The 23026-nt window shown below is 39.1% G+C and overlaps 1 protein-coding gene across 1 annotated transcript; it reads right to left on the bottom strand.

Annotated features, from left to right (window-relative positions):
* Window positions 1–5341: 5341 nt before the first annotated feature.
* On the bottom strand, window positions 5342–12885 carry LOC134487330 (potassium channel subfamily K member 16-like). Its single transcript, XM_063289070.1, has 5 exons — window positions 12657–12885; window positions 11962–12082; window positions 10086–10252; window positions 8406–8574; window positions 5342–5613 (listed from the first exon to the last, which is right to left on the bottom strand). The coding sequence occupies exons 1-5, from the start codon at window positions 12849–12851 to the stop codon at window positions 5342–5344; spliced, it is 924 nt and encodes a 307-aa protein (XP_063145140.1). The 5' UTR covers window positions 12852–12885.
* Between the last annotated feature and the right edge of the window lie 10141 nt (window positions 12886–23026).

Raw genomic sequence — 23026 nt, 5'->3', positions numbered from 1 at the left:
ATCATTAATGGCAATTCTGTACAGCCTTCAGCTGCTTGTCACCCACGTTGATACTGAATGAATATAGAGATGGCTTAAGAAATTGCTGTCTGGACTGCAGTGCTTTGGTGACAATCTCAGAGAGGTGTTCAGGAGTACACAGGCCCTGACTGGTAGATGCTGCTGCTTCACTTGCCTACCTACCTGTAGGCAGTTTATGTCCTTCCCATGTGTAGATTGTGTTTCCCAACTTGAGCCCCCATGTATGTTTTCTTTTTCTTACCTGATGCATTGGTAGAACAGTTCATTTCATTTATATCTCGGTATTCTGCCTTTCTTTCAGAACGTCCCTACTCATTAATGGTATAGTTCCTTCCTTTACCCCACATTTTCTAAGACTTCAAAGTAGTGTTCTTCCTCCCAGCTTCTTGCCAAATATGTTTGTGGGGGGAGGAGATATAATTTATCACATGCCCTTGTTTGAGCCTGTAACAACAGTCTATGATAGACTAATAATTAAGATTGCTTTTTTTATAGCTATTACCTTAGCCAAGCCAGTGAATTGTGAGGATCTTGCATTAATTCTTCTTTTTTTTCTTTTTGGAATAGATAAAAGGTTCTACGATGACCTGATCCCTTTGTTCTGAAGAAAATGTCTATTTTCCATTTCATGAAAGATACAATCCTTCTTGCTTGCTTTCTCTAACTTGAGGATGATTTGCAATAACAGCTTCATTGTTGGACATTCATCATAACTTTGCCTTTTATATGGATTGTACAAGAGTCAACAGCTCTTTTGGTCTGAGAATTCCAAGCAGCAGTTCCCTTTTCCAGCCAGTGCCTATTACACTGGGTTGTAGACACTATTGTTTATGAGCTAATCTACTGTTAATGGCTATTCTACAAGATTTACTGCAATTTGGACTGCATCTGCCAAAGGTGTTCCTCTATAACATATCTCTGTCATTGTATTGTTGTATCTGCCAACACAAAGCAAGCACTACTGCTTGGATGTTGGCACCAGAGCTTATAAAGAAGTCCTTTCTTCAGGATTGTCATAGACCTGCTACCCAGCTCTATAGGGTATGCCTGTTGTTTTTCATTATGCATGATGCACAAAAACCATGAAGAAAACTGGATTATTTATTTGTAACTGTGATTTCATGGTTAACTGTGAACAACTTTCTCTCCATGACTCATTCTCATGCAGCTCCTATGTCACGCATTTGAATTGAGATACATAGGAGAGCATGGTAGTGGAGTCACAGTCTTCCTAAAATGCTCAGCTTTGGAAGTGTGTGGAATGATGGTTTACTTAGTTGCAAACAAAATATGTGTTACCCACCCATCATGAATCCCAGTTGCATTTAAACAACCTGACATTCTCCTGAGCTGCCTGCCAACTTTCAGTGTCATTAATCATAGTATCATCCTGGACCATCTTTCTGAAATGGTAATTGCGGGCACAGGTTTATACTTTGCTCCTTCTAGGTAACCTCTATTCTAGTTCAGTTTATCTCATTTAGCTGAGTTTTTAATTAACAAATATGAAAAAAGTCATCCTTTCTGCTCACCATCACCTTGAACCAGTAGCCCTGTTACACTGACCTTTTTGCCAGTGATGAGGAAAACATTATCATCTGTGCTATGATTAATTTGGTTTAATATAGTTAAGCCCAAAAGAGGTTCAGATTAGCTACTTTATTACAGAGACATACAAGAAACAGGTTTTGTCAATGAACTTAAGTGGGTTCACCATAATGAGTGATGGGCAAAATCTAAACAAGGGACCCAGGACAATTTAAACTGCTTCATTAAGACACAGTGCCAGTTCAACATGATACCTATAGCAGCAACAGCCTGTGGGAAGAATTTAACTATTTTGAGCCCGGAGTAAACTTAGAGCCAAGATCCCAAAGTTTCTGGAGAGGCTAAAGCAGAAGTGGCATTATATAGAGCAAGAAAACAACAAAAGGAGATTCTGCTGCCATCTCCAGTTCAGAAATAGAACTATTTTTTGCAGTCCACTGGGTTACACTAAGACATGAAATAACAGTATATATGACAGCACTTTTACCTTAATCTCAGGTAGGTAGTAGTGGAAAGCTATATTTTAGTCTGTTTAAAGGCAGCTGAGAGTAAAATTTTGGGATTAATGTTGGAGTGCCAGGCAGCTTGGAGCTGGTGGTTGCCATTTTGGCAGCCTCTTTGTCTATTTCACTGTTTCTCAACCTTGGCAGCTTTCAGCTGTGTGGATGCCAGAATTCTCCAGCCAGCATATATGCATATGATTGGCTGCATATCAAGAAAAATGCTAAATGTTTTGATTTGACATGGAAGTTTTGGTGTGAGGAAAAATGTTTTTGCAGGGGAAAATATTCTATCCTGTGCATTTCCACTAATCGTTCAGTTTAAGCATATGTTTATTAACCATGTAAAAGCCAAGCTTGCAAGGGAGATGCACATTTGGTCTTACCAGACCCAGAGGCCTTTTATTAAAGCTTAAAAGTAGTTGTGGAAAGAGTGCAAACCCGATCTGGGTAAAAGGATTTTCAACATTCTTGCACACACACACCCCCTCGGCTTTTTGTCTTGTTGGAAACCTAATATTGCCTGAAGCTATTAATAGCCCCAACTGAGGTAAAATGGCAGGTATAGATAATAAATGATTTAATTTTCATGCGGCAAGTAACCAGAGTAGGTGTGTATATGCACATGTGCAGCATGATTCACTTGGGAAAAGCAGTATGGGAAAGGCTAAAGGTAAGTATCTCCTCTTCCACTGTCAATGAATGAGCCAGGAATGTGTGGCTGCTTTTAAATTTTTTTACAGGTGTTGCAGTAATCAACTTGATGTCAGTATGGGCAAATTACAGTCAGTACAATAACTGACTTCAAAAAATCACACTAACTTTAATGAAGTTATTCCTTAAAACATTTTTCAGGCTCATGTGGAAGCATAAAAATCAGAGGGGCTGCTTGAATGAATACCAGAGTGCTGTATTCCCACAAGGTCTGAAGTGTTCAGTGGGAATCTTCTTCAAAGGATGGACAGCCTTAATGTTGAGGTGTTGGAGACAAAGGATTTCTCTCCAGTCAGTATAACTTCCACTGCAAAAGGAAATGCATCCTGAACCATAACCCTTTTAACGAATTATACAAAAAGGCTTGTGACATTTGATATCCACACAAGGCAACAATAAACCACTGGCATTGATTTAACCAAGAAGTACTGTAGGTGGCAGCCTCTGGCCAACTTTGGCTGATCTTGTGAAGCTAAACAGACTCAGATTCTGGTCTGGAAACTACCAGGCAATCTCAGGGCTGTAGGCTAGACTGCAGAATTGCCACTGTTTTATTTCATGATAGTTTTTCAAACTACTTCCATAACATTGCAAAGAAACCTACGCTAGTATGTTCATGTAATCTCTAGGAGTTGAGTTTAACTAGAGGGATTTGTTTTTTTAGAAAAATAGGGGAAATGAATAAGAAAGGCCTTGCAGGTTAAATGTAAATCAAGCACATTTTCGAAATCAAATGTTAATATGTTTGAAATCTTGAGGCTGAATGAGAATTTCTCCCCAAGTTCGTTTCAGTTCAACATACACCTTGTTTTGGCATTCAGAAATCCTAAGGATGGAGAAGAAATAAATCAGCCCAGCTACTTTTAACCTTTCATATTTAGAGAAAAACTCTAGAGATAAGGTATAACCATCTTTATTAAAAGAGATTGTATAGCAGTCCTGGCTTTTGAGAACCATAATAATCAATGTCTTCTTTCCATGGGGTGTTGTAATAATATTCATCTGAAAATTGTTATAGCCTACTGTATTCCCAGAATTTTCTATCAGCATGGGAAGTCTAAAGGGAATGTCTCCCCTCCACATTTACAATCCTCAATGACTCAACTTTTGAACAAACACATCAAATTGTTATATGTAATTAGCTTATAATAAAAGCTAGTTTTTTAAAAAATTTGTGTCTCTGCGAGTTAGTCTTACTGAATTCAGTGAGACTGAACTAATGAATAAATACTTAAATGTGCTACAAGATATGAAGGTTGAAAATGTTGGTACACCCACAAATCTTAGTTATTTGAATTTCCAAAACTACTGTTAAATAGTTATCTCACATTGCAATGGTCATTAAACATGCATGTATAACTTGCTATAGGACTCAGATTAAGAGAAGTCATTGTTCCTTTCTATTCTGCATGGTCATATCACTTCAAATATTGTGTCTGGTTCTGAGCCCTACATTTTAGGAAGGCTTTAATAAGCTGGAGTCTGTCTAGAGGAAAGCAACCAGGCTAACGGAGGGCCTGGAATGTAGAAAACTGGTTGGAGGCATGGGGTATGTTTTGCCTGGAGATGAGAAGACTGTGAGGAGATATGGGAGCTGACTTTAAGTATTCAAAGGGCCACCATGTAGAAAATAGGGCTGTATTGTTCAGTGTTGTTTCAGAAGATAAGGCAAAAGCCAATGGATTTTAACTACAAGGAATTAGATTTCAGTTGGATATCAGGAAATCTTTCCTAATGGTAAGTGCTGTCCAACAATGGAGTAGACCAGGGTTTATCACCACAAGGTCTTGAATAGGTTCTATGGGACTAAGAAGAAAAAAAATCTTGGTCCTTTATGGGAAACAAAACCCTCTTGATAAGTAAGTTAGGCTTAGTTCCTTGTAGAGAGCTTATTTTTTTCTCCATTCAGAACCCCACCTTTCTTAATCAGAGGATCTGGGATTTTTTTTTTACAAACAGATTCCATGGCCTGAGTAATTTTGAAAACCCCAGAATTGCATTACTTGTGGGGGAATGGACTCTTCCTCCCTGGATGGCCACTGTGGGTATATGGTAGTACTGGATCCCTGTCCTGCACAAGGGGTCATATTAGTTTATCTCCAAGGTCCTTTCCAACCCTTACAGACTATGGTTCTATGATCTTAGATGATGAGAGCTATTGAAAAGCAAGAACCTCATGCTAAATTTAATACTCCCAAAGCAAATTTGAACTCCTTGAGTTTGAAGCATAAAATTAGAACGAGTCTTTCTTATCTTACATACTAACCCATTTACTCATGAAATTTTGAAAAGCAACCACCCTCTTTTTTCACATTTTAAATTGGGTGGTCACATAGACTACGAGATCTGGGCTGTAAAAATCTGAATGATCACTAGATGCTTATTTGGATTTTTGCAGCCCAGATATGGCAGGTCTACTATTAAGCTGCAGTTTTGAAAACTGAGGTTGCAGAAATTTGGGGAAATATATTGTGAAGAATATATTATAAAGTGTATTATGGAAAGCAGAAACATTCTGGGGTGTTTTTTTTTTGCAGGCTTGTTGTTTATTTTATACTTTAAAATAACCGATTGCTCTGTCCATCATTACTGGAATGCAATGCTAAACCACCTTCCAGTGAAAACCTAGCAGATGGATCCTTTTTTGAGTTCTTCTTTCTCTTTCTGACCATTTTGACCTGAAGATAATCCTTGATGGGTTTCTCATTTCGGTCTTCTAGTAATGTTGTCAGTAAATTAAACAGTAGTGCTATCCAAGCAAGTCCAAAGATAATCCAAATTGCTACCACAATCCGATAGCCAGGGAAGTAGAACTTGTCATGTTGCCTCCCTGGGGGCACAGAAAAAGGAAGAGCTGAATAACTTAAAAGGCAAATGCATTTTATCTGAACTTCTTCACTCAGTGGAGCAAAACTGTGACCAAGGGAGACTAAATTGCTGATGTTGATTGCTGATGTTACTGTGGCTGCTTTAGACATAATGCCAAACTATTTTATTTATGACAGACTATTATATGTTATTTATTACAATGCATGTATTTAATGTTTACATTACATTTTATTACACTGTATATATTATTAATTTTTATGCCTTCTATCAATGAAGAAATTGGACAAAATCAGTGAAAATGCAGGATACACATTTTATATACAATCATAACAAACAATTACACATTTCTCTCTTTAAAAACATCAAGATTGCACATTCTTCTTTCCCTCATTCCTTCCCTGACTTGAAAACCAGAGCCTGATGTTTTCTTCCAAACCAGATAAACAGTGTATAGGTAGTCTTCACTTAATGATGGTAATTGAGCCTGGAATTTCCATCGCTAAGCCATGCGGTTGTAAAGTGAGATGGCGTTGCTTAGCGATGGCAATCCCAGCAATTCCCCTTTCCATTGTTAAGTGAATTTTACCTGTCATTAGCCTGAGCACCCACCCCAATCCAAGCCAAGTCCTTTTCAGACCCAGCTTCTCTGGCGAAGCTCCAGCAAGTTCTCCTTTGGAGTGCTCCAAAGGCTCTGAGAAGATAGCGTAAGCTGAGAAGATAGCATTCTGAAGGGAGCCACATGGAAGAAACGTTCGCTGGAGAAGCTGGGTCCAAAAAGGACTTGGCAAAGGCAGCCAGGTGTTTTTGCTTTGCCTGTGGTAGCTGGGAGAAAAAGGAGAAAGGTAGGTGCGGGGAACTGGGCAAGGAGGCAGCTGGATGAACAAATGTGGGCTGGGGAGGCTGGAGCTTGCTACGGTGGTCTCCCGCTGTGGGGCTAAGATGGGACATGTGGCCTCACACCACACAGGTGGGCTTCCTGCCCCGCAAGACAGTGCAGGGCTTCCAAAAGGGCAGAGATGGATGGGAGATAGGTGGGTGGGGGAGTTGAAGCACCCCACATCCATAAATGCGGGTGGGCTGCCAAACACCTGAATTTTGATCATGTGACTGCAGGGGTGCTGCAACAGTCGTAATTTCAGGCACAGGTCGTAAGGCCATTTTTTTCAGCGCCATTGTAATTTCAAACAGTCACTGAACGAATGGTCGTTAAGTGAAGACTACCGGTATATCAATGTTTTTCAACCTTGGCAACTTTAAAATGTGTGGACCTCAACTCCCAGAATTCCCCAGCCAGCAGAATTCTGGGAGTTTATGTCCACGCACATTAAAGTTGCCAAGGTTGAAAAACACTGGTGTATATCATCATCATCATCATCATCATCATCATCATCATCATCATCCAGTGCTAGAAGCCATAGTTAGATTAAAAATGATGTCAACCCTCCTACATAAGACAATTCTCTAATTCTGTTCCATTGAAAATTAGGGAAGGCTTTACAGAGCTGGGGACGTTCTGCAGGGAGGTTCTAGACCACAGACCATGCTCCTATTTCTTTGTTACTGTTTCCTTGGTTTTTAACTAAAGGCTCACAGAAGTATATAAACAACCACATAATTAAATATTCTGCCTCTGGTTGAATTTATAATTCAAGGCAAAACCTATGATTACCTCCTCTTCAAACTCAACAGGATCCATTTGAGAACTGAAATCAGTATATTTCAGGCACGAGAGGCACGAGTAGCAGAAGAGCTGGGTCTTCTCTATTAGAAGGAATTCTTGCTTAAACTGAGTGGAAGGGGACCTTTTTATTTTTATTTATTTATCTTCTATCCCACCTTTATTATTTTTATAAATAACTCAAGGCAGCAAACATACCAATTACTCCTTCCTCCTCCTGTTTTCCCCACAACAACAACCCTGTGAGGTGGGTTGGACTGAGAGAGAGGGACTGGCCCAAGGTCACCCAGCCGGCTTTCGTGCCTAAGGCGGGACTAGAACTCTCATACCATGCCTGATTGGCTCTTGGGCTGAGAGAGAGTGACTGCCCAAGGTCACCCAGCTGGCTTTCGTGCCTAAGGCGGGACTAGAACTCTCATACCATGCCTGATTGGCTCTTGGGCTGAGAGAGAGTGACTGCCCAAGGTCACCCAGCTGGCTTTCGTGCCTAAGGCGGGACTAGAACTCTCACTCTCCTGGTTTCTAGCCTGTTACCTAAACCACTAGACCAAACTGGCTCCCAAGAAGAAAGGAGAAGATTAGGATCTAAAGAACGCTAGACTTACTTTGCTTAATGCATGACACCACCATATAGTTATGCCTTGTGTGCTATCTGAACTCAGCCCATGGGTTAAATCATGCTGGTTGGGGAATTCTGGGAGTTGAAGTCCACACATCTTAAAGGTGCCAAGTTTGAAAAACACTGGTTAAATTAAGCTGATTGTTCTCTCTCTCAGTGATGTTGCTTCAGATAATTGGACTCAGGACTGTGCAGAGTGCATCCAGGGATGTTCAGGTACGTAACAGCCCTTAAAATGTTATTCAGCAAACCATGTGACCCAAAGGCTAAAAAGGTTCCCCACCCAGCCTTGCATTGTTTGGTGGGCACATTGGTTGCAACCAGATACCATGAAGCTCCAACATAGGTTCTCTTCACCCATACAGCCATTCTAAAAGTTATGTCTCCATCTAGTCTCTTAACTGCATCAGAACATAAGGCCTAGAAGTACTGTAGGAACTGTCATGCTACAAGACAGCAGGAAATTCTGTTTTGAAAACGTTACAGGAAAACTTACCTATCATATAATCCCCAAATCCAATGGTGCTAAGGGTAATAAATGTAAAATAAATTGCTTCATTATAGGTCCAGCCCTCTATCTTTCGAATGATGACTGATGGCACACAAAGAAACACTAGTATTCCCATAACCAGGAAGAACAGAAGTGTCAAGCCCCTTGCTGTTTTCTGAAAAACAAAGAAAAAACAGCAGATACAAGAAAATTGCCTACGGTGTTCTTGGACAGACAGCTTCCTTCCTTGATTGATTGATTGATTGATTGATTGATTGATTGATTGATTGATTGATTTACAGGACTATTTCATACAGTGACTCATGGGCTGCATTATTATGTTATACTTCCATGGTATTGCACATTGTAACAATGCATTTAGTGTACTGTTCTGAGCACTATCCTTTAAGAAGGATGTAGAAAAATTGGCCCCCTCAAATCCTGTGCTGCTTCATTGTAGCCAGGGTGCATGTTCCTGGGAAGGATGCGCAAAGAACACTGGGAATGTATATACTCCCCCCAGGATCACCTAAGGTGTGAAGGTCATCCCAGCTCCGCAGCTAAGTTAAGCAGGCACCTGTATCAGGTAGCAGCAATATAGGAAGATGCTGAAAGTGGATGATCACTTCAGGGGCCACCACAAAGGCATCATTTCAAACTGTGTAGCAGAAGGCGGTGGTAAACCACTACTGAATTTCACCAAGAAAATCATGTGGATAGATAATATAAAGCAGTATTTCTCAACCTTGGCAGCTTGAAGATGTGTGGACTTCAACTCCCAGAATTCCCCAGCCAGTATGGCTGGCTGGGGAATTCTGGGAATTGAAGTCCACACATCTTCAAGTTGCCACTGTTGAGAAACACTGATATAAAGTGATCCATTCTGAATAAGGTATATCTATGGGATCACCAAGAGTCAACATTGCCTTGATGACACATATTAAATGGGAGAAAATGGGATAAATTTGGGGAAGACAACAAAGATAGTCATAAGAGGAAAGAGTAAAAAAAAAGAATGGTCAAATATTAAGAATAGGATTGCATTCTTTGGTGACATAAATGGCAGGCTTAGATTTCAAAATTTAGGAGAAATATTTTAAGAGGAGTTTGAAATGGAGCCAGTTAGGGCAGGTGGTTTTTCCCATTCTGCATATTGGAGATCTTCAAGCTAGGAGGAGAGGCATTTCTGACAGATAATTAAGTCTGAATTTGTCATATTAAAGTGGAAGTTGCGCTTAAAACCCTCTCTAATGTTACAATCTCTTGATGCAATTTGGAGTTACTACAGAAAAGGAAAACAAGACCAGATTTTTTTAAAATTTAATATATTGTGCCTTGATTTGGCTTGGATTAATTGAACACTGTCACAGTTTTGGGGCATCAGGTTGTATATATTAACTTACCCATAAATCAGATTAATGGACTAGAAATATTTTGTTTCCAGATATGGATGTAATGAAATTACATGGCTATTCTATAAATATATCCTGATAGCTACATCCCTGTAACTTTAGTACGGGTGAGTTTTGTTGGTAATGTGCAGCTGCAGAACAGATTTAAATGATGGTTATTTCAGCTTGAAGCATGAATCAGACTGTACTTCAACTAAATTATCATCTTAAGGTTTTTGGCTAGTGAAGAATTCAATTTTATAAATAAACTCAGAAAAAAGCTTTTTTATGTTACCTTCTTTACCCCTTTCCTATACAGCCATTTAGCTAGCCATTCACAGAGCGTTGAAAGCATCTTGCCAACATGCTGCAAAAAGACAATATTCAGAGGAATTCCGAAGAGAGCAAAAAAGACACAAAAAAGCTGACCACCAGCCGTTCTGGGAGAGAGGTTTCCATAGCCTGTCAAAACATGAAAGTTACAGAGAATACACTGGTGAGCATTATGCCTATGTTACAACAAAAGATTTGCCCTTTATCCTGAGCAAATGACAGAATAGAACCCCAATTAAAGATGTATATTATTTATGACTGGTAAGTACTTCCTTCCTGCCATGGCAAGTAAGATACAATTTAAAATGCAATTATTTTCCTTCAGGATATCATTAATTTGGGGTTTCCAGATGCCACCCTCCAGCTCCTTGAGTTCTATAAGGCCTTCATTTTCTTGAATCATCCTTGGTTATCAGCATAGCTGGATTTCTTTACTAGAGATACACAACTTTTTTTGAGAACCAAGATAAAAAAGTGGGTGAGGCCAGGACAAAACCTAGATATTAAATGTAATTCTGTAGCTTCTCCGCATGTGTTTTATCATTTTCTTGTTCTGTTGTAGAAAAAAATGACCATTCAGTGGCAGCTGGGGGCAGGGCTGGGGGGCTGGGGAACAGCTCTGGTAACCAACTCCAAAGCTTTTGGGGGCCTTAGGTGATTCCAATACATTTTTAAAAGCAGTGATGATTTGCTCTGACTCTTCCATACTTCTGTTATCAGAATGTCCTCATATTACAATATCCCTTCAGTTCCATTGACTCAGGTTTACTCCACTCTAAGCATGCAGCTGAAATAAGCAACGTGTTCCACGTGGTTTAAAGAACAGGCAGTGTTTTTTTAGGCTGAAATCCCACAAAGATTTAGCCGAGCAATTTAAAATAATCAGAAAACCTGTTTATCGGTTCTTCTAAATATGCTAGCCAAGAGTGAAAGCAGCCTGGGATACATCAAGTCCAAAGGCTGAGCCTCCCAGGAGAATCAGACAAGCCCTATTGCTTGTTCACTACAGTTTTGAGCAAATATTGAGGATCACAACATATATTTTTTCTTCCCTATCAGCTGCCCTTGCATTTGTCATGCATTGAGTAAGTGGGAGAAGATTGTTATTATATCTTCCATGTGGAAAATATAAAATGACGATATTCTTTCATGTACTAAGTGCATGACAATGTGTAAAGAAGTAATGCATCTGCGGGAAAGTGTTTGTGGTTTTAATACATTCCATTCAGAAGGATCAGTACAACATGCTGAATAAAGACTGTGATTCTGCACACATTTTCTTGAATTGTGCAGAAAATGTTGGATTGTCACTGGGCATTTGTAATGACCTTTCTCACTGGATGAGGGATTTGCAGTTAGTTTCCCACAGCAATCTATTTCACATCATTGCTCAAGAATAACATGAGAAAACTTTTTGTATGTGCCTATGAACTTCTTGGTGAATGGAATGGGGTCAAATGGACTTTTTAAAATTATATTTATGAGCAGAGACTTTCAACAGCTATGTGTTTTATTTTCATGAGTGTTTCACTTTTGATAGGACCAACAGTCTCTTTCCACACATGAATTAAAACAAGTGTACTTGAAATAATTTCCCATTCATGATTTTATATCTCTCTGTTGCTTACACATATACACGCTGCTCCATTTCGCATTATCTTAACAATTGGCACGGAAATGAATTATAGTTTGCTTGATCTTATAAGAAGGAGGAAGATAAGATCTGGGAGTCTGAAGCATAAAAGTAACCCTTGAAACTATATGTAATACAGTGTTTCTGATGAAGATCACTTGAATATAATGAATATACTTTTAAGGGAGAAGTGTAAGCCGTTTACCTATTGTGGCTAACATAGAACCCACGAAGAAGAAAGAGTTACTGAAATCCCAGTTGTTGTGTTCATCAGGGAATTCATTTCCTGCTGGATATATGCCCATCCTAACGGCTTCCATCAGATTCTGCAATTAAGGGGATATTTGGCTTGAATGTTTGAATAACCATAACTGATTACCAAATAAAATTTACTTCTTTAAATGTTTCTGCTACCAACCTGCATCTTCTGATCCCAGGAGAGTCTACCAAATATAATTGAACTAAAATGATAAAACCACTCCATAATATATTTTAAAAAATATAATACATACAGTGCTGTGAATCAATTTCATATTTAAAAAGCTTGAGCAAAAAAGAGAAGAGAAGAGAAGAGAAGAGAAGAGAAGAGAAGAGAAGAGAAGAGAAGAGAAGAGAAGAGAAGCTTTTGACCTGGCTCCAGAAAGAATAATATGTAGTTCCAGTCACACCTCTATGGGATACAAGTTCCATATGCTGAGAACCATAACTAAGAAGGTTTCTCCTCTTCAAAGTCTCATACTATACCAAATGTACTCATAAAAGAGCCTCCCCTGATGATCTTCAAAGCACCATAGGCTGATGGTGGAAAGATGTTCCAGCAAGTTTGGGAGGACCAATACTTTTTACGGCTTTAAACATAAGCACTAATTTTTTGGATTCAGTTCAGAAATAATGGCCTACCTCCACAAAGACTTTGACCTCCGCTGGGCTGAAGGAAGTGAAGTTCTTCAGAAAGTCCTCCTTCATTCTATAGGTGATGCCTTGTTGTATTCTTTCGGCATCTTTCTCCAGAACCTGGAAAATGAGAGCACCCACCAGGAGATAAGCAAGATAGCCGGCTGCCAACATACAGCTCTGTACTCTGCTGTAGCGCATGGTGTCCTGTGGGAGAAAGTGAGCAAAGAAGACAGAGGCTGGTAAATACTGCCTTATTTGTAATCCTTCCAACCCTGATTGAATAAAATCCCAGCTGGGCAATTCCCATTTCCTCTTGGGCTTTATATGGATACTATCAGTCTTGTCCTTTCTTCCCCATAACTTGAGTGCTAATAGCAGCTTAGGGACTTTCTAAGTAAAGCAAAATATTGTTTCACAAACTTCCCAGGAGAATTTTGCAATCGCTCTGGCCTCACTCCCATAATTTTTTCATTTGTTTTTTTCTTCCCGTAATAAACCCATTAAGTGGGCCTAACTTCACAACATCTTTTGATAGCACTAACAATTGTCTGGAAGCATCCTCAGTATGAGGTGCTCCAGGCAACTAATTGTTCTGTCTCCTGACTTTTCTGATTCCATTTTAAAATGCAACCAGGACTATGAGAGCTATTTTCATTATTTGCTGGGGTCAAAATTCTATGAACGTTTGCAAGTCTAAACAGCTCACATAAAACTGACAGCCAATCAACACTTGCCCTTCCTAGCAAATAGCTGAGTCAATCAGTGCTCATGTGTTTCATACCTAAACACTATTATTATTACTATTATTATTATTATTATTATTCTGCCTGACTCCCATCTACTCTGGGCAGTTTACAAATTGTTAAAAATATTTAAAAACAAGGAACAGTACAAGAAGCACAGAACAAAACATATCTTTTCCTGATTTTCAGAAATGAAATGAAATTGCTGGATGCTGTGTGCTGTCCACAGAGCTTTACCCCCATGGCTTTCTCAGCTTTTATAGGCACCACGGCTATTTTGTATTAGGACTCTTTGTGCAGTAACCTTGCTGAAAGATTAGGATCTGGACATCAGTCCCCTTCAATGAGAAACCAGACTGCCCTTTGACATGTTTTTTCTGTGATAGTTGTAGCTCCTGCTTCTTCAATGAGAGCTGTGGCTAGAAACAGCATTGTCTTCTCAGTTAATAGAGTGCTACTGACACAAGGATAATTCAAGAATTATTGTAATAGGAAGGACCTGGTTGCAATGTCAGGTGATCAACATAGGGCTCTGCTCATGCCCTAAGTTGATCACCTGACACTGCAACAAGGTCCTGCCTATTGCAATAATTCCTGAATTACCTTTATGACAGTTGTTGTTTATTCGTTCAGTCGCTTCCGACTCTTCGTGACTTCATGGACCAGCCCACGCCAGAGCTTCCTGTCGGTCGTCAACACACCCAGCTCCCCCAGGGACGAGTCCGTCACCTCCAGAATATCATCCATCCACCTTGCCCTTGGTCGGCCCCTCTTCCTTTTGCCTTCCGCTCTCCCCAGCATCAGCATCTTCTCCAGGGTGTCCTGTCTTCTCATTATGTGGCCAAAGTATTTCAGTTTTGCCTTTAATATCATTCCCTCAAGTGAGCAGTCTGGCTTTATTTCCTGGAGGATGGACTGGTTTGATCTTCTTGCAGTCCAAGGCACTCTCAGAATTTTCCTCCAACACCACAGTTATGACAGTAAAAAATAAGAAATCTGATAGCACCTTTTCCAACTAACAAATGTTATTAAAAGGCATAAGCTTTCATGAGCTGCGGTTCACTTCATCACTTGTATAGAGTGGCTTGACTGACAGAGGATTTAAATTGAGATAGGTGAAAGGAAGAGAAAATAGACTGGTTATATATGAGACAGATTATAAATACCGTAACAATGTTTCTCACCTGATACTGCTGTTATTGTCCTGCTTTGCTCAGAGGAAGGCCCTGGAAGGTTGAAATGCTTTAACATTACCTTGCCCTTGTTCTGAATCCTAATGTCAAGTTTGTGCCTATTAATTATTTTGTGCAAAGTTTGTCCTATTTGTCCTATGTAGAATTCAGATGGGCATTGCTGGCAGATGATGGCATACATTATTTTGGAAGAAGAAGATGTGAAGGTGCCTCTAATTGTGTGTGTTGGGGCCTGTGATGGTGATGTTGGTGTTGATGTGAGGGCAAAGTAGACATCTGGGTTTGTTGCAGTGTCTGATTCCCACACTGGCATACTTATCCTGTTGCTTCTTGTTGCTTGTGAGAATCTGCTTATGCCTTTTAATAAAATCTGTTACTCGAGAAAGGTGGTACCATAGTCCTGATTTTTTGCCACCATAGACTAGCAGGGCTCTTCCCCTTGTGCCAGTGGCACACTGTATGACAAAACAGAGGAAGGTAGATATGTTTATTGTTGAAATAACACTTAGACCATTGAGAAGCAAGGAGAAATCAGAAAATAATCTCATGGCACTAGACTTTGGTTAGTGAATGTGTGTTCCCAAATGTGAAAACTATCTGGAGGGAGGTATTTAAGGAGAGGTGGGAAGGGATATTCTGGAGGGATTTTTTCAGGGGAAAAGAATTAAGCCCTCTGTTACTTTTTGTTGTGTGCAAATGCCTTCCCATTTCTCAATTTGTTTTACAACAGGAGTATGGCATTAGGACCCCTGTAACTGATTTACATCACACTTAAAGTAGGAGTGTGCATACCAAATCTTGAAGATTGCTGCCTAGCTCTTTAGCTTCTGTGTCCATTAAGTAAAAAGCACACCAAAGCCAATTATTTTTAACACAATTTTAGAGCTTTTCCTTGAGAGGGAAGAGAAAAGAAGCAATGAAGAAGACAATGATAGTTGTTTGCAACCTATTTTGCTCCAAAAGAACCAGCAAAAGACCACTGCAAGCCTTTCTCACCACTGCCTGAAAAAATAAAGCCCAGCAACAATAAGCTACAATTCAAAGAAAAAAAAAAAGGACCTTCTGGAGGAGATTAATTTAAGGAACTGGCTGATCCATTCAAAGCAATCTACATTTCAACCAATTAACATAGAATTGTCAGAATTGTCAACATAAATATTGACAGGCATTAAAAAAGTAGCCACTTGAGTTCATAGTTATACATCTCAGTATGCTGATACAAATCTTACAATTAAAGGTGAAAATCTTTGAAAACCAAACTCACTGCCTGAATATGTGCCTCTGGAAAGGGCCCCAGAACAGGGAGAGGCACACATTTATTTTCCTCCTCCAATAACCCAAGAACATTTGCCTTTCTCTACATTTCACAACAGCCCCATACAGAATGCGCATGCATGGTTTCTTCACTACACAACCCTCCAAGGACCTTATAATTACAGTAAATGAGCATAATATTCACACACACACATACCAAATTATGAAAGAGCCAAACAATTCAGCTCTAGAATAATAATTGGATTATTGGTTTTTAGATTCTTATTCTTTGGCTTTGTTACAGGTTTTTAAAAAATTCTTCCACTATCTGAAATTCTTAGCAGGTCAATGATTACAGGATGGCATTCAATCTGCACTCTTTTCTCAATTGGTAATATCTGATGCTGGTAACATAAATTTTGGTTCTGTTGTGATACATGTCCAAGTTGTTAAAACAATGAATGATAAACTCAACTGCTAGTTAGTGTACATTTTATTCTTCCAGCTCTAAATAATACCCTAGGATTGATCTCCTTTTTATCTCTCATAAAATAGTTTTTAATATATCCTACTTGAAGATAGGATATATCATTCCCAGTCATGAGTGTCAAAGTAGGACCCATAACCCAGATCTATATGTGCATGTGTATGCATGTGTGTGTGTGTGTTTATGCTTCCTACACACACACACTCCTGCAATCCTAATCCTGGCTTCCTACTTAGAAAACGTAAGCAATCAAGAGGAACTATTAACATTTTTATAAGGAAACACTGTGTGCTCTTATGGGATGTTAATGAGGCATTTAAAGGATTTTATGAAAAAAATTGTCAGACAAACGTTCATCAGTTGGTACTGAAGATAACATTCTAGTAAACCTGAAACTCTGACATATATCAGGAATGTTCTTCACCAGTCTGCTTCTAATTATGAAATCAAAGGTCATTAAATCATTAAAATCAGGAACAAGTGATTAAACCATTGAACTTCAGAGCTAGACATGTTTTTAATTAATTTCTGCAAAATGTTGAAGATGTGCTCCCTTGTAATTTAAAGATCGTTAATTTATTTTGATAAACAGAACTTTATTACATATAATATATTATTACTTATTCTAAAAGAAAACATCATACTGGAAAGCTGGAAAGATGACCATATTGTTGTCCTACCAAAACTGAACAAGGAATAGCCGCAGCTTAGCTCATATTACCCAATTACACTTTTAAATCAATATGAAAAAATCTTAGCTGCAATTTTAACCAAAAGGTTAACAGCATTATTATCTCATTCATGCTTGGACACAACCTGGCAGATTCTGTTCACAGGGTATAGAACATAATTCATCATGGCCATTCTACATCTAAGGCTTTTTTATCCTTAGATGCACTCAGAGTGTTTGAAGATTAGACTGGCTTCAGAATTAGAATTCAGGAATGGCTTTATAAGTTAAAAGGATGTATGCCAATTCAAGAACCATCCTTAGTACTAACTAGACAACCCGTGACCCATTGGGTCATCGTTTCAGAAATATTTCCTTACCAGATTCCTCAATGCCTTCAACAACGGCAGAGCTTTTAATGTACTGCCTTCACTGGAAAAGTATTCAAAATACAGTATAAGAAAAGAAATTAAATATAGAAACTTTAAAAGATACACAAAGAACATAGCTCATTTAAAACTCACCTATTGCCAACTCAAATCTCTAAGGATTATTGTGCTTAAGGATACAGAACAACTTTAAATTGAAATTCTATCTTATGCTAGTTAAAGGGGAAAATGATCAGAATGAGAAAAAAAAAACCTCCCAAGTTTTAGGAAGATCTGAGACAAACTGAGGATGCTTCCCAAATTATCATTTTTCAATACCAAGTTATTACTTCTATCTAGAAACAAGCTTTCTGAATGGAAAAGTATGAGAAGCTGTAGTAGATCTGCCAGTTCAGTTTTATACTGATTGAAGCATCAAGGAGGCTTTGCTGTACCTAATCTGAAGTTTTATTTTGATGTATTTCAATTAAATCAATTAATGCATCTGCATTGTCATTATCTGCATAATGATGGAACTATCTCCTGGGAAATAAATGAGATAGTAAATGAGGAAGTGGGCCCTTCCCTTTTACAGTGGTAAATTGCTTTTCAATAAAAGACATTACCAAATGATTTAATGGTACAGCAACTGCAGATGAAATATTTAGTTCCTTTCTCACCTCCTTTGATTCTTTTTTAGATCATCCCAGCAGTATATGAAAAGATAGCTATTTACTATATAAAGACTGGATGCACAGAAAAGTTTTTAGATTAAAAGGTTGTTTCCACAGTGAAAAGATTTTCTCTAAGCAAGACGAACTGCATATAATATGAAAAGGTGAAAGGTCCCCTGTGCAAGCACCGAGACATGTCTGACCCTTTGGGGGGATGCCGCTTTCGTGATGTTTTCTTAGCATGGATACAATAATTTCAAATTACGGCCGTTGCTTCCACTTTAATTAGACAACAGAGAATTCCAAATGAGTAAACATTTTTGAGAAGTTATGCCTAACTGCACTTAGTCAGTTAGCTGAATGGTTCCATCCCTTTATAGAGGTTTAGTTGATATTATAAAGATATCTGTTTCAAAAATAAAACTGACTTGGGAAATAGATCTTGTCAGACCAATCACCTATGAGCAATGGCATATAGTATCTTTTTTGTAAAACTGTATCTGCTCAAATTAGAGAAGCAACTATAAAACAACATCACCAGTAGCGCTGAACATGAACAAACTTGATTATGGTCAGTGACCAGTGCAAGTGGCATTAAAACTTCATATGACTAACAAACAAGTGATTCCTAATTGCTGGAGGAGTTGTGGAGTAGAAGATACAGTCAGTCATAGTTATGTGGATTGAATGCCTGTTGGTAATATGTGTTTGGAACCAGCCATTAAGAATTATTTCTTAAACAGACCTTTAATTTTTGCAGAGATACTTTTTTTTACCCAGCTTTAAGGTTAGAAATGGGGGGCATTCATACAAAGAACTCATTGGTATATTAGTAGCAGTTGCATTCTTAAAAATTGCAAATCATTTTCAAACAGCTTCTTGTCTCATGTGATTGGCTGCTTAAAAAGGGTATGTTTGGTTGCCTAGAATTTTTTCCACAATGCTACCTCAAAAGAATTAACATCCACAGACTTCTCTTTTGCCATATATAAGATGTAGCTGAACAAGCTGTTTGATTTAGGAAGATTGTATAGCACTTTGGCCTTTTAAATTTTATAATTAGACAGTAAAGTAGTCAAACAAAAGAACATCCCAAAAACATGTTTTAGCCATGTTTTCCTGAAAACGGTACAACTGGTTGGTTCACATGCTTTATAAATCTCAATGGTTGAGTTCCACAGCACATTAATCCAAAATCAAGGAAACCAGATTATGGGCTCACCCACCCAACCTTTCTCCAGCTCCATTGGAGAAGGCAACATTGAGCAGGAACCTCAGGGGGCTCAGCGATCTGCAGAGCTCCAACAGACTCATTATAGCCTGGATTGTGCCCTTGCATCCAACCACTGGGTTCTCTGCCTCAGTGGCCATTTTTGCTTTGGCTCCTGGACAGACTAGAATCTCACCAGGTAACCAGCTTTTTTTTTTTTGGCTCAGAGAAATATTGATTTTGTGAATTACCTTTTTCCAGATCACTATTTCCAACACAAACCTGCATGCAGTATGTCACTGCCAATCACCATGCTTGGCTGGAGAGGAAGTGTAGAGAGGTAGGCAGCAGAGGAGAAGATTCCCCCTTCTTTGCTCCTTGCCCTCCTGACAGCAGCAGTGGCAGCTAAGCGCTGCCCTTCTCTGGGGCCTCATTCCTGGGCACGGTAAGGGAAACTTTGTGAGGGCAGTTCTCAGACAGAAGACTTTCCTCCTGTCTTGAGGAGTGGAGGAAAGCACATGGATGGGTATGTGTGGATGAGGCTTATAGTTTAGAGAAATATGGGGACTCAAAGAGTCTGTGGCTTGTTGTGCATTGTTGTGTCCATCATGAGAATGTGGATCACAGGGTAGCCATAATGCACTTTGCTAATGCTTTTGTGCTCTTTAAAGACATCTTCAGGCACTTATGGTACAAAGTTCCCTATTTCTTGGTTGGCTTGCCTAGCTATTATTATACCACCTCATCATCAACATTGTCTGGACAGCATACATAAAAATGGGAAAAATACAACAAAACGATAACATAACAAGAGAAAAACAACAGAGATAAATCAATCAGATTAAACGCCATAAAAGCTAAAGATACTCAGAAAGCTCATGGGGGGAACTAACCTTAACTACTGAATATGGCAATATTGTGTGGGTCAAGACTGCCATCTTGACATGCTGGATGTCTATCAGGGGCTGAAAAAAAACAGTAGAAGAATTCTCTACCTATCTGCTGACCCAGCCTACTGTTTATCTGGCCTACTGTTATTACTAGGACAGTTTTTCTCTGTAAACATGGGAATAACAGAAGCACATCTTGAGCAATCCTTCCCTGGTCCCATACTCACTTTCACAGATCCATTGCTGCCTGAATCCTCTTCAACTCCCAACTTCAACTTTCAGTGTCTGCTGAGAAACTTGGCACCACCCTTTAACTGTATAACTACTTGGTAGGGGCAGAATGTCTGTGAGGTCATGGGCATATTACCCTTTTTTCTGGATCTGCTTACCTGTACCCCTAGGCCTCTGTGAGGTCATCCTTGTATACCAGCTGGACAGCATATAATATCTTATGTCAGAGAAACTAATACATATTTTATGGAGTTGTTCTTATATGGGGAAAAGTTGGGAATGTTTTAGCAGGAATAAACCTTATTTTTATAGTAACGAATTAGTTAAAATAACTAAAATCAATACAAGCCTTCCTCCCTTGGGTTGATTTACACAACTGAAGTTGCAAGATATATCCATAGCATCAGTCCATGCATCTCCTTAGGCCATAATATGGTTTGCTTGATTTTGGCTTAGCTGAAATCCCCAAGCACTATGACTCTGATATATTCCACTGCCAATTCCAAAATTAGGGCCAGCAGCTCAAGCAGAAACACCACTGTGCATCAAGGGAGGCAACCTAGCTTCTACAACAAGGCCTCACATCCAGTTAGCTATGGAATGGTACCTCTGGCTGCCAGCAGGACTTCCCATATAGCAAGAGCCACCCCATGTGGCCCACACTAGGCTCTTAGCTGACACCATGGCTGAAATGTAGATGGGCGCATTTCAGAGTGATATACACCACTCTACACCCATCCATGTCTTGATAATGCAATCCAGGTCTACCTTCTCATTCACAGTAAGGTCATGGATGAGTAGAGATTTATTTATTACAGGCAGACTTGGAGTTGGAACCCAAATCTTCCCTGCTGTACTCTGACAACTGAACTAACCCCCCAAATGAGCTAGAAATGGGAGCAGGTGAGCACTCCAGTAGGAAGAAAGATGCCCCTGTACATAGCAGAAATAGGCTACAAGGCATGTCCTACCAGTTCCTCATGGGGTGGGGTAGAAGACTGGACTGCTTTTCCAAGCATTGTCTAGAACTGTAGATAAATGCAACTTGTACTCAGCATCATGTGATCATCAGGAATGTGTTTACTAGCATGATTGAACTAATTTTATTATGTGGAAAGGCTCAGAATTGGGATGTAAAACTGAAGTAAGAAACATTAGCCCCTCTGAGGGGCTTAGTCTTAGTCAAAGAGTCCCTGAATATAAGTGAGTAGAAGTAGTGGCCGTGAAACTGCAAACAAAGGTTGTCATGCGTGAAAGAATGTTCCCACACCAAAGTCTAGTCAGGGTTTCCCAACCAGGGTTCCATGGCACCTAGGGTTTCGCGAGAGGTCACTAGGGGTTCCCTGGGAGACCACAATTTATTCAAAAAATTATTTCAAATTCAGGCAACCTCACATTAAAGAGGTAAGTTTCATTCTGTATTTTTAATTTAAGAACACTGTTAATGCATTTACACAGGCCTACACATGAAACGAATATAATAATTTTGTAACTTCTGGCCTATATTTGAGCTTGAATGTGCAGGGGGTCCCCGAGGCCTGAAAAACATTTCAAGGGTTCCTCCAGGATCAAAGGTTGAAAAAAGGCTGGTCTAGGTGAACAAATGGAAATGCAATTTCTGGAGAAGTTTTCCAGATTAAAAAAAATTAGAATGCCAGATTCCCTTTGCAGGCAGGCTCCCTACATGAGGCTTGATTATCTAAATTAAAGCCAGATGATTTATTAAACCCAAAGAATAATTCCACTGGCTAAGGACAAATCTAGAGCCTAAAGATACTGGCTGAGTTCAGACAGGGTCAACCTTTCGTTAGATGCTGACAGTCTTGCATGATCTCACGTAAAAATGCTGAAATTTCAGACGATCATGCATGACATTGAAATTTTGCAAGACTTGACAATTCTGTGAGATTTCATACTAAGCTGAGGTTTGTTTTAGCTATAGCTTGTTGAACAGAGCACAGAGGCCAGAGCTGCATCAAACTTTCAATGCTTGAATAAAACCTTGTGTTTTCATATGATTAGACTTTCTTGAGAGTGCGATGCCAAGATGTTTCCTGTAGCAAGCTCAGCATAAATTAAACATGTTTTGTTTCATTTTTTCAGTGCCTGAAATCTCACAGAATTGTCAAGTCTTGCAAAATTTTATGCATGATCTTCTGCATGATCTTCTGAAATTTCAGCATTTTTACATGAGAGCATGCAAGACTGTCAGCATTTAACGAAAGGTTGATCCTTACACAATTCTGGCTGTTTTTATCATACGACTCCAGTCATTTCTATTTTTAAATTAGTTTTTGCACATTAAATTACTCAGAAGTGCTTCATACCTGAGAATGTTGCTGACATTCATCAACATCTCTCAGAACAAACATATCCAGGTGACTGAGTTGTACTGGATTTTGGAATTTGAGAAAAGCTTCCTTCATAGATATATTTAGGATCACATCCTAAACGTATGAAGAATAGGTTGGAGAATTCTAGCTATGCTTTTCAGACTACTCAATTTTATGAAAAGGCATAAGCTTTTGTGAACCATAGCTCACTTCATCAGATGCCCTTCTTTTGTAAACTGTAGCAAACTGTGAAACTTACACCCTTTAATTAAATTTAGTACTGAAGTCTCAGAAAGGGGCTTCTGGATTTCTTCTAATTC

This window comes from Candoia aspera, chromosome 1 (assembly GCF_035149785.1).
Source record: "Candoia aspera isolate rCanAsp1 chromosome 1, rCanAsp1.hap2, whole genome shotgun sequence".
NCBI lineage: Eukaryota > Metazoa > Chordata > Lepidosauria > Squamata > Boidae > Candoia > Candoia aspera.
The sequence above is the reverse complement of the archived record's forward strand: the minus strand, read 5'-3'. Positions and strand labels throughout refer to the sequence as shown.

What these genes read in the sequence shown, in the direction of transcription:
- LOC134487330 (XM_063289070.1), bottom strand. Translation starts at nt 12,851, where the DNA reads ATGCGCTACAGCAGAGTACAGAGCTGTATGTTGGCAGCCGGCTATCTT. An exon ending in TTCTATGTTAGCCACAATAG is followed by an intron (nt 10,253 to 11,961) that starts GTAAACGGCTTA and finishes ATGTTTTGACAG; the next exon opens with GCTATGGAAACCTCTCTCCC. An exon ending in ATAGGAAAGGGGTAAAGAAG is followed by an intron (nt 8,575 to 10,085) that starts GTAACATAAAAA and finishes TTTGTTTTTCAG; the next exon opens with AAAACAGCAAGGGGCTTGAC.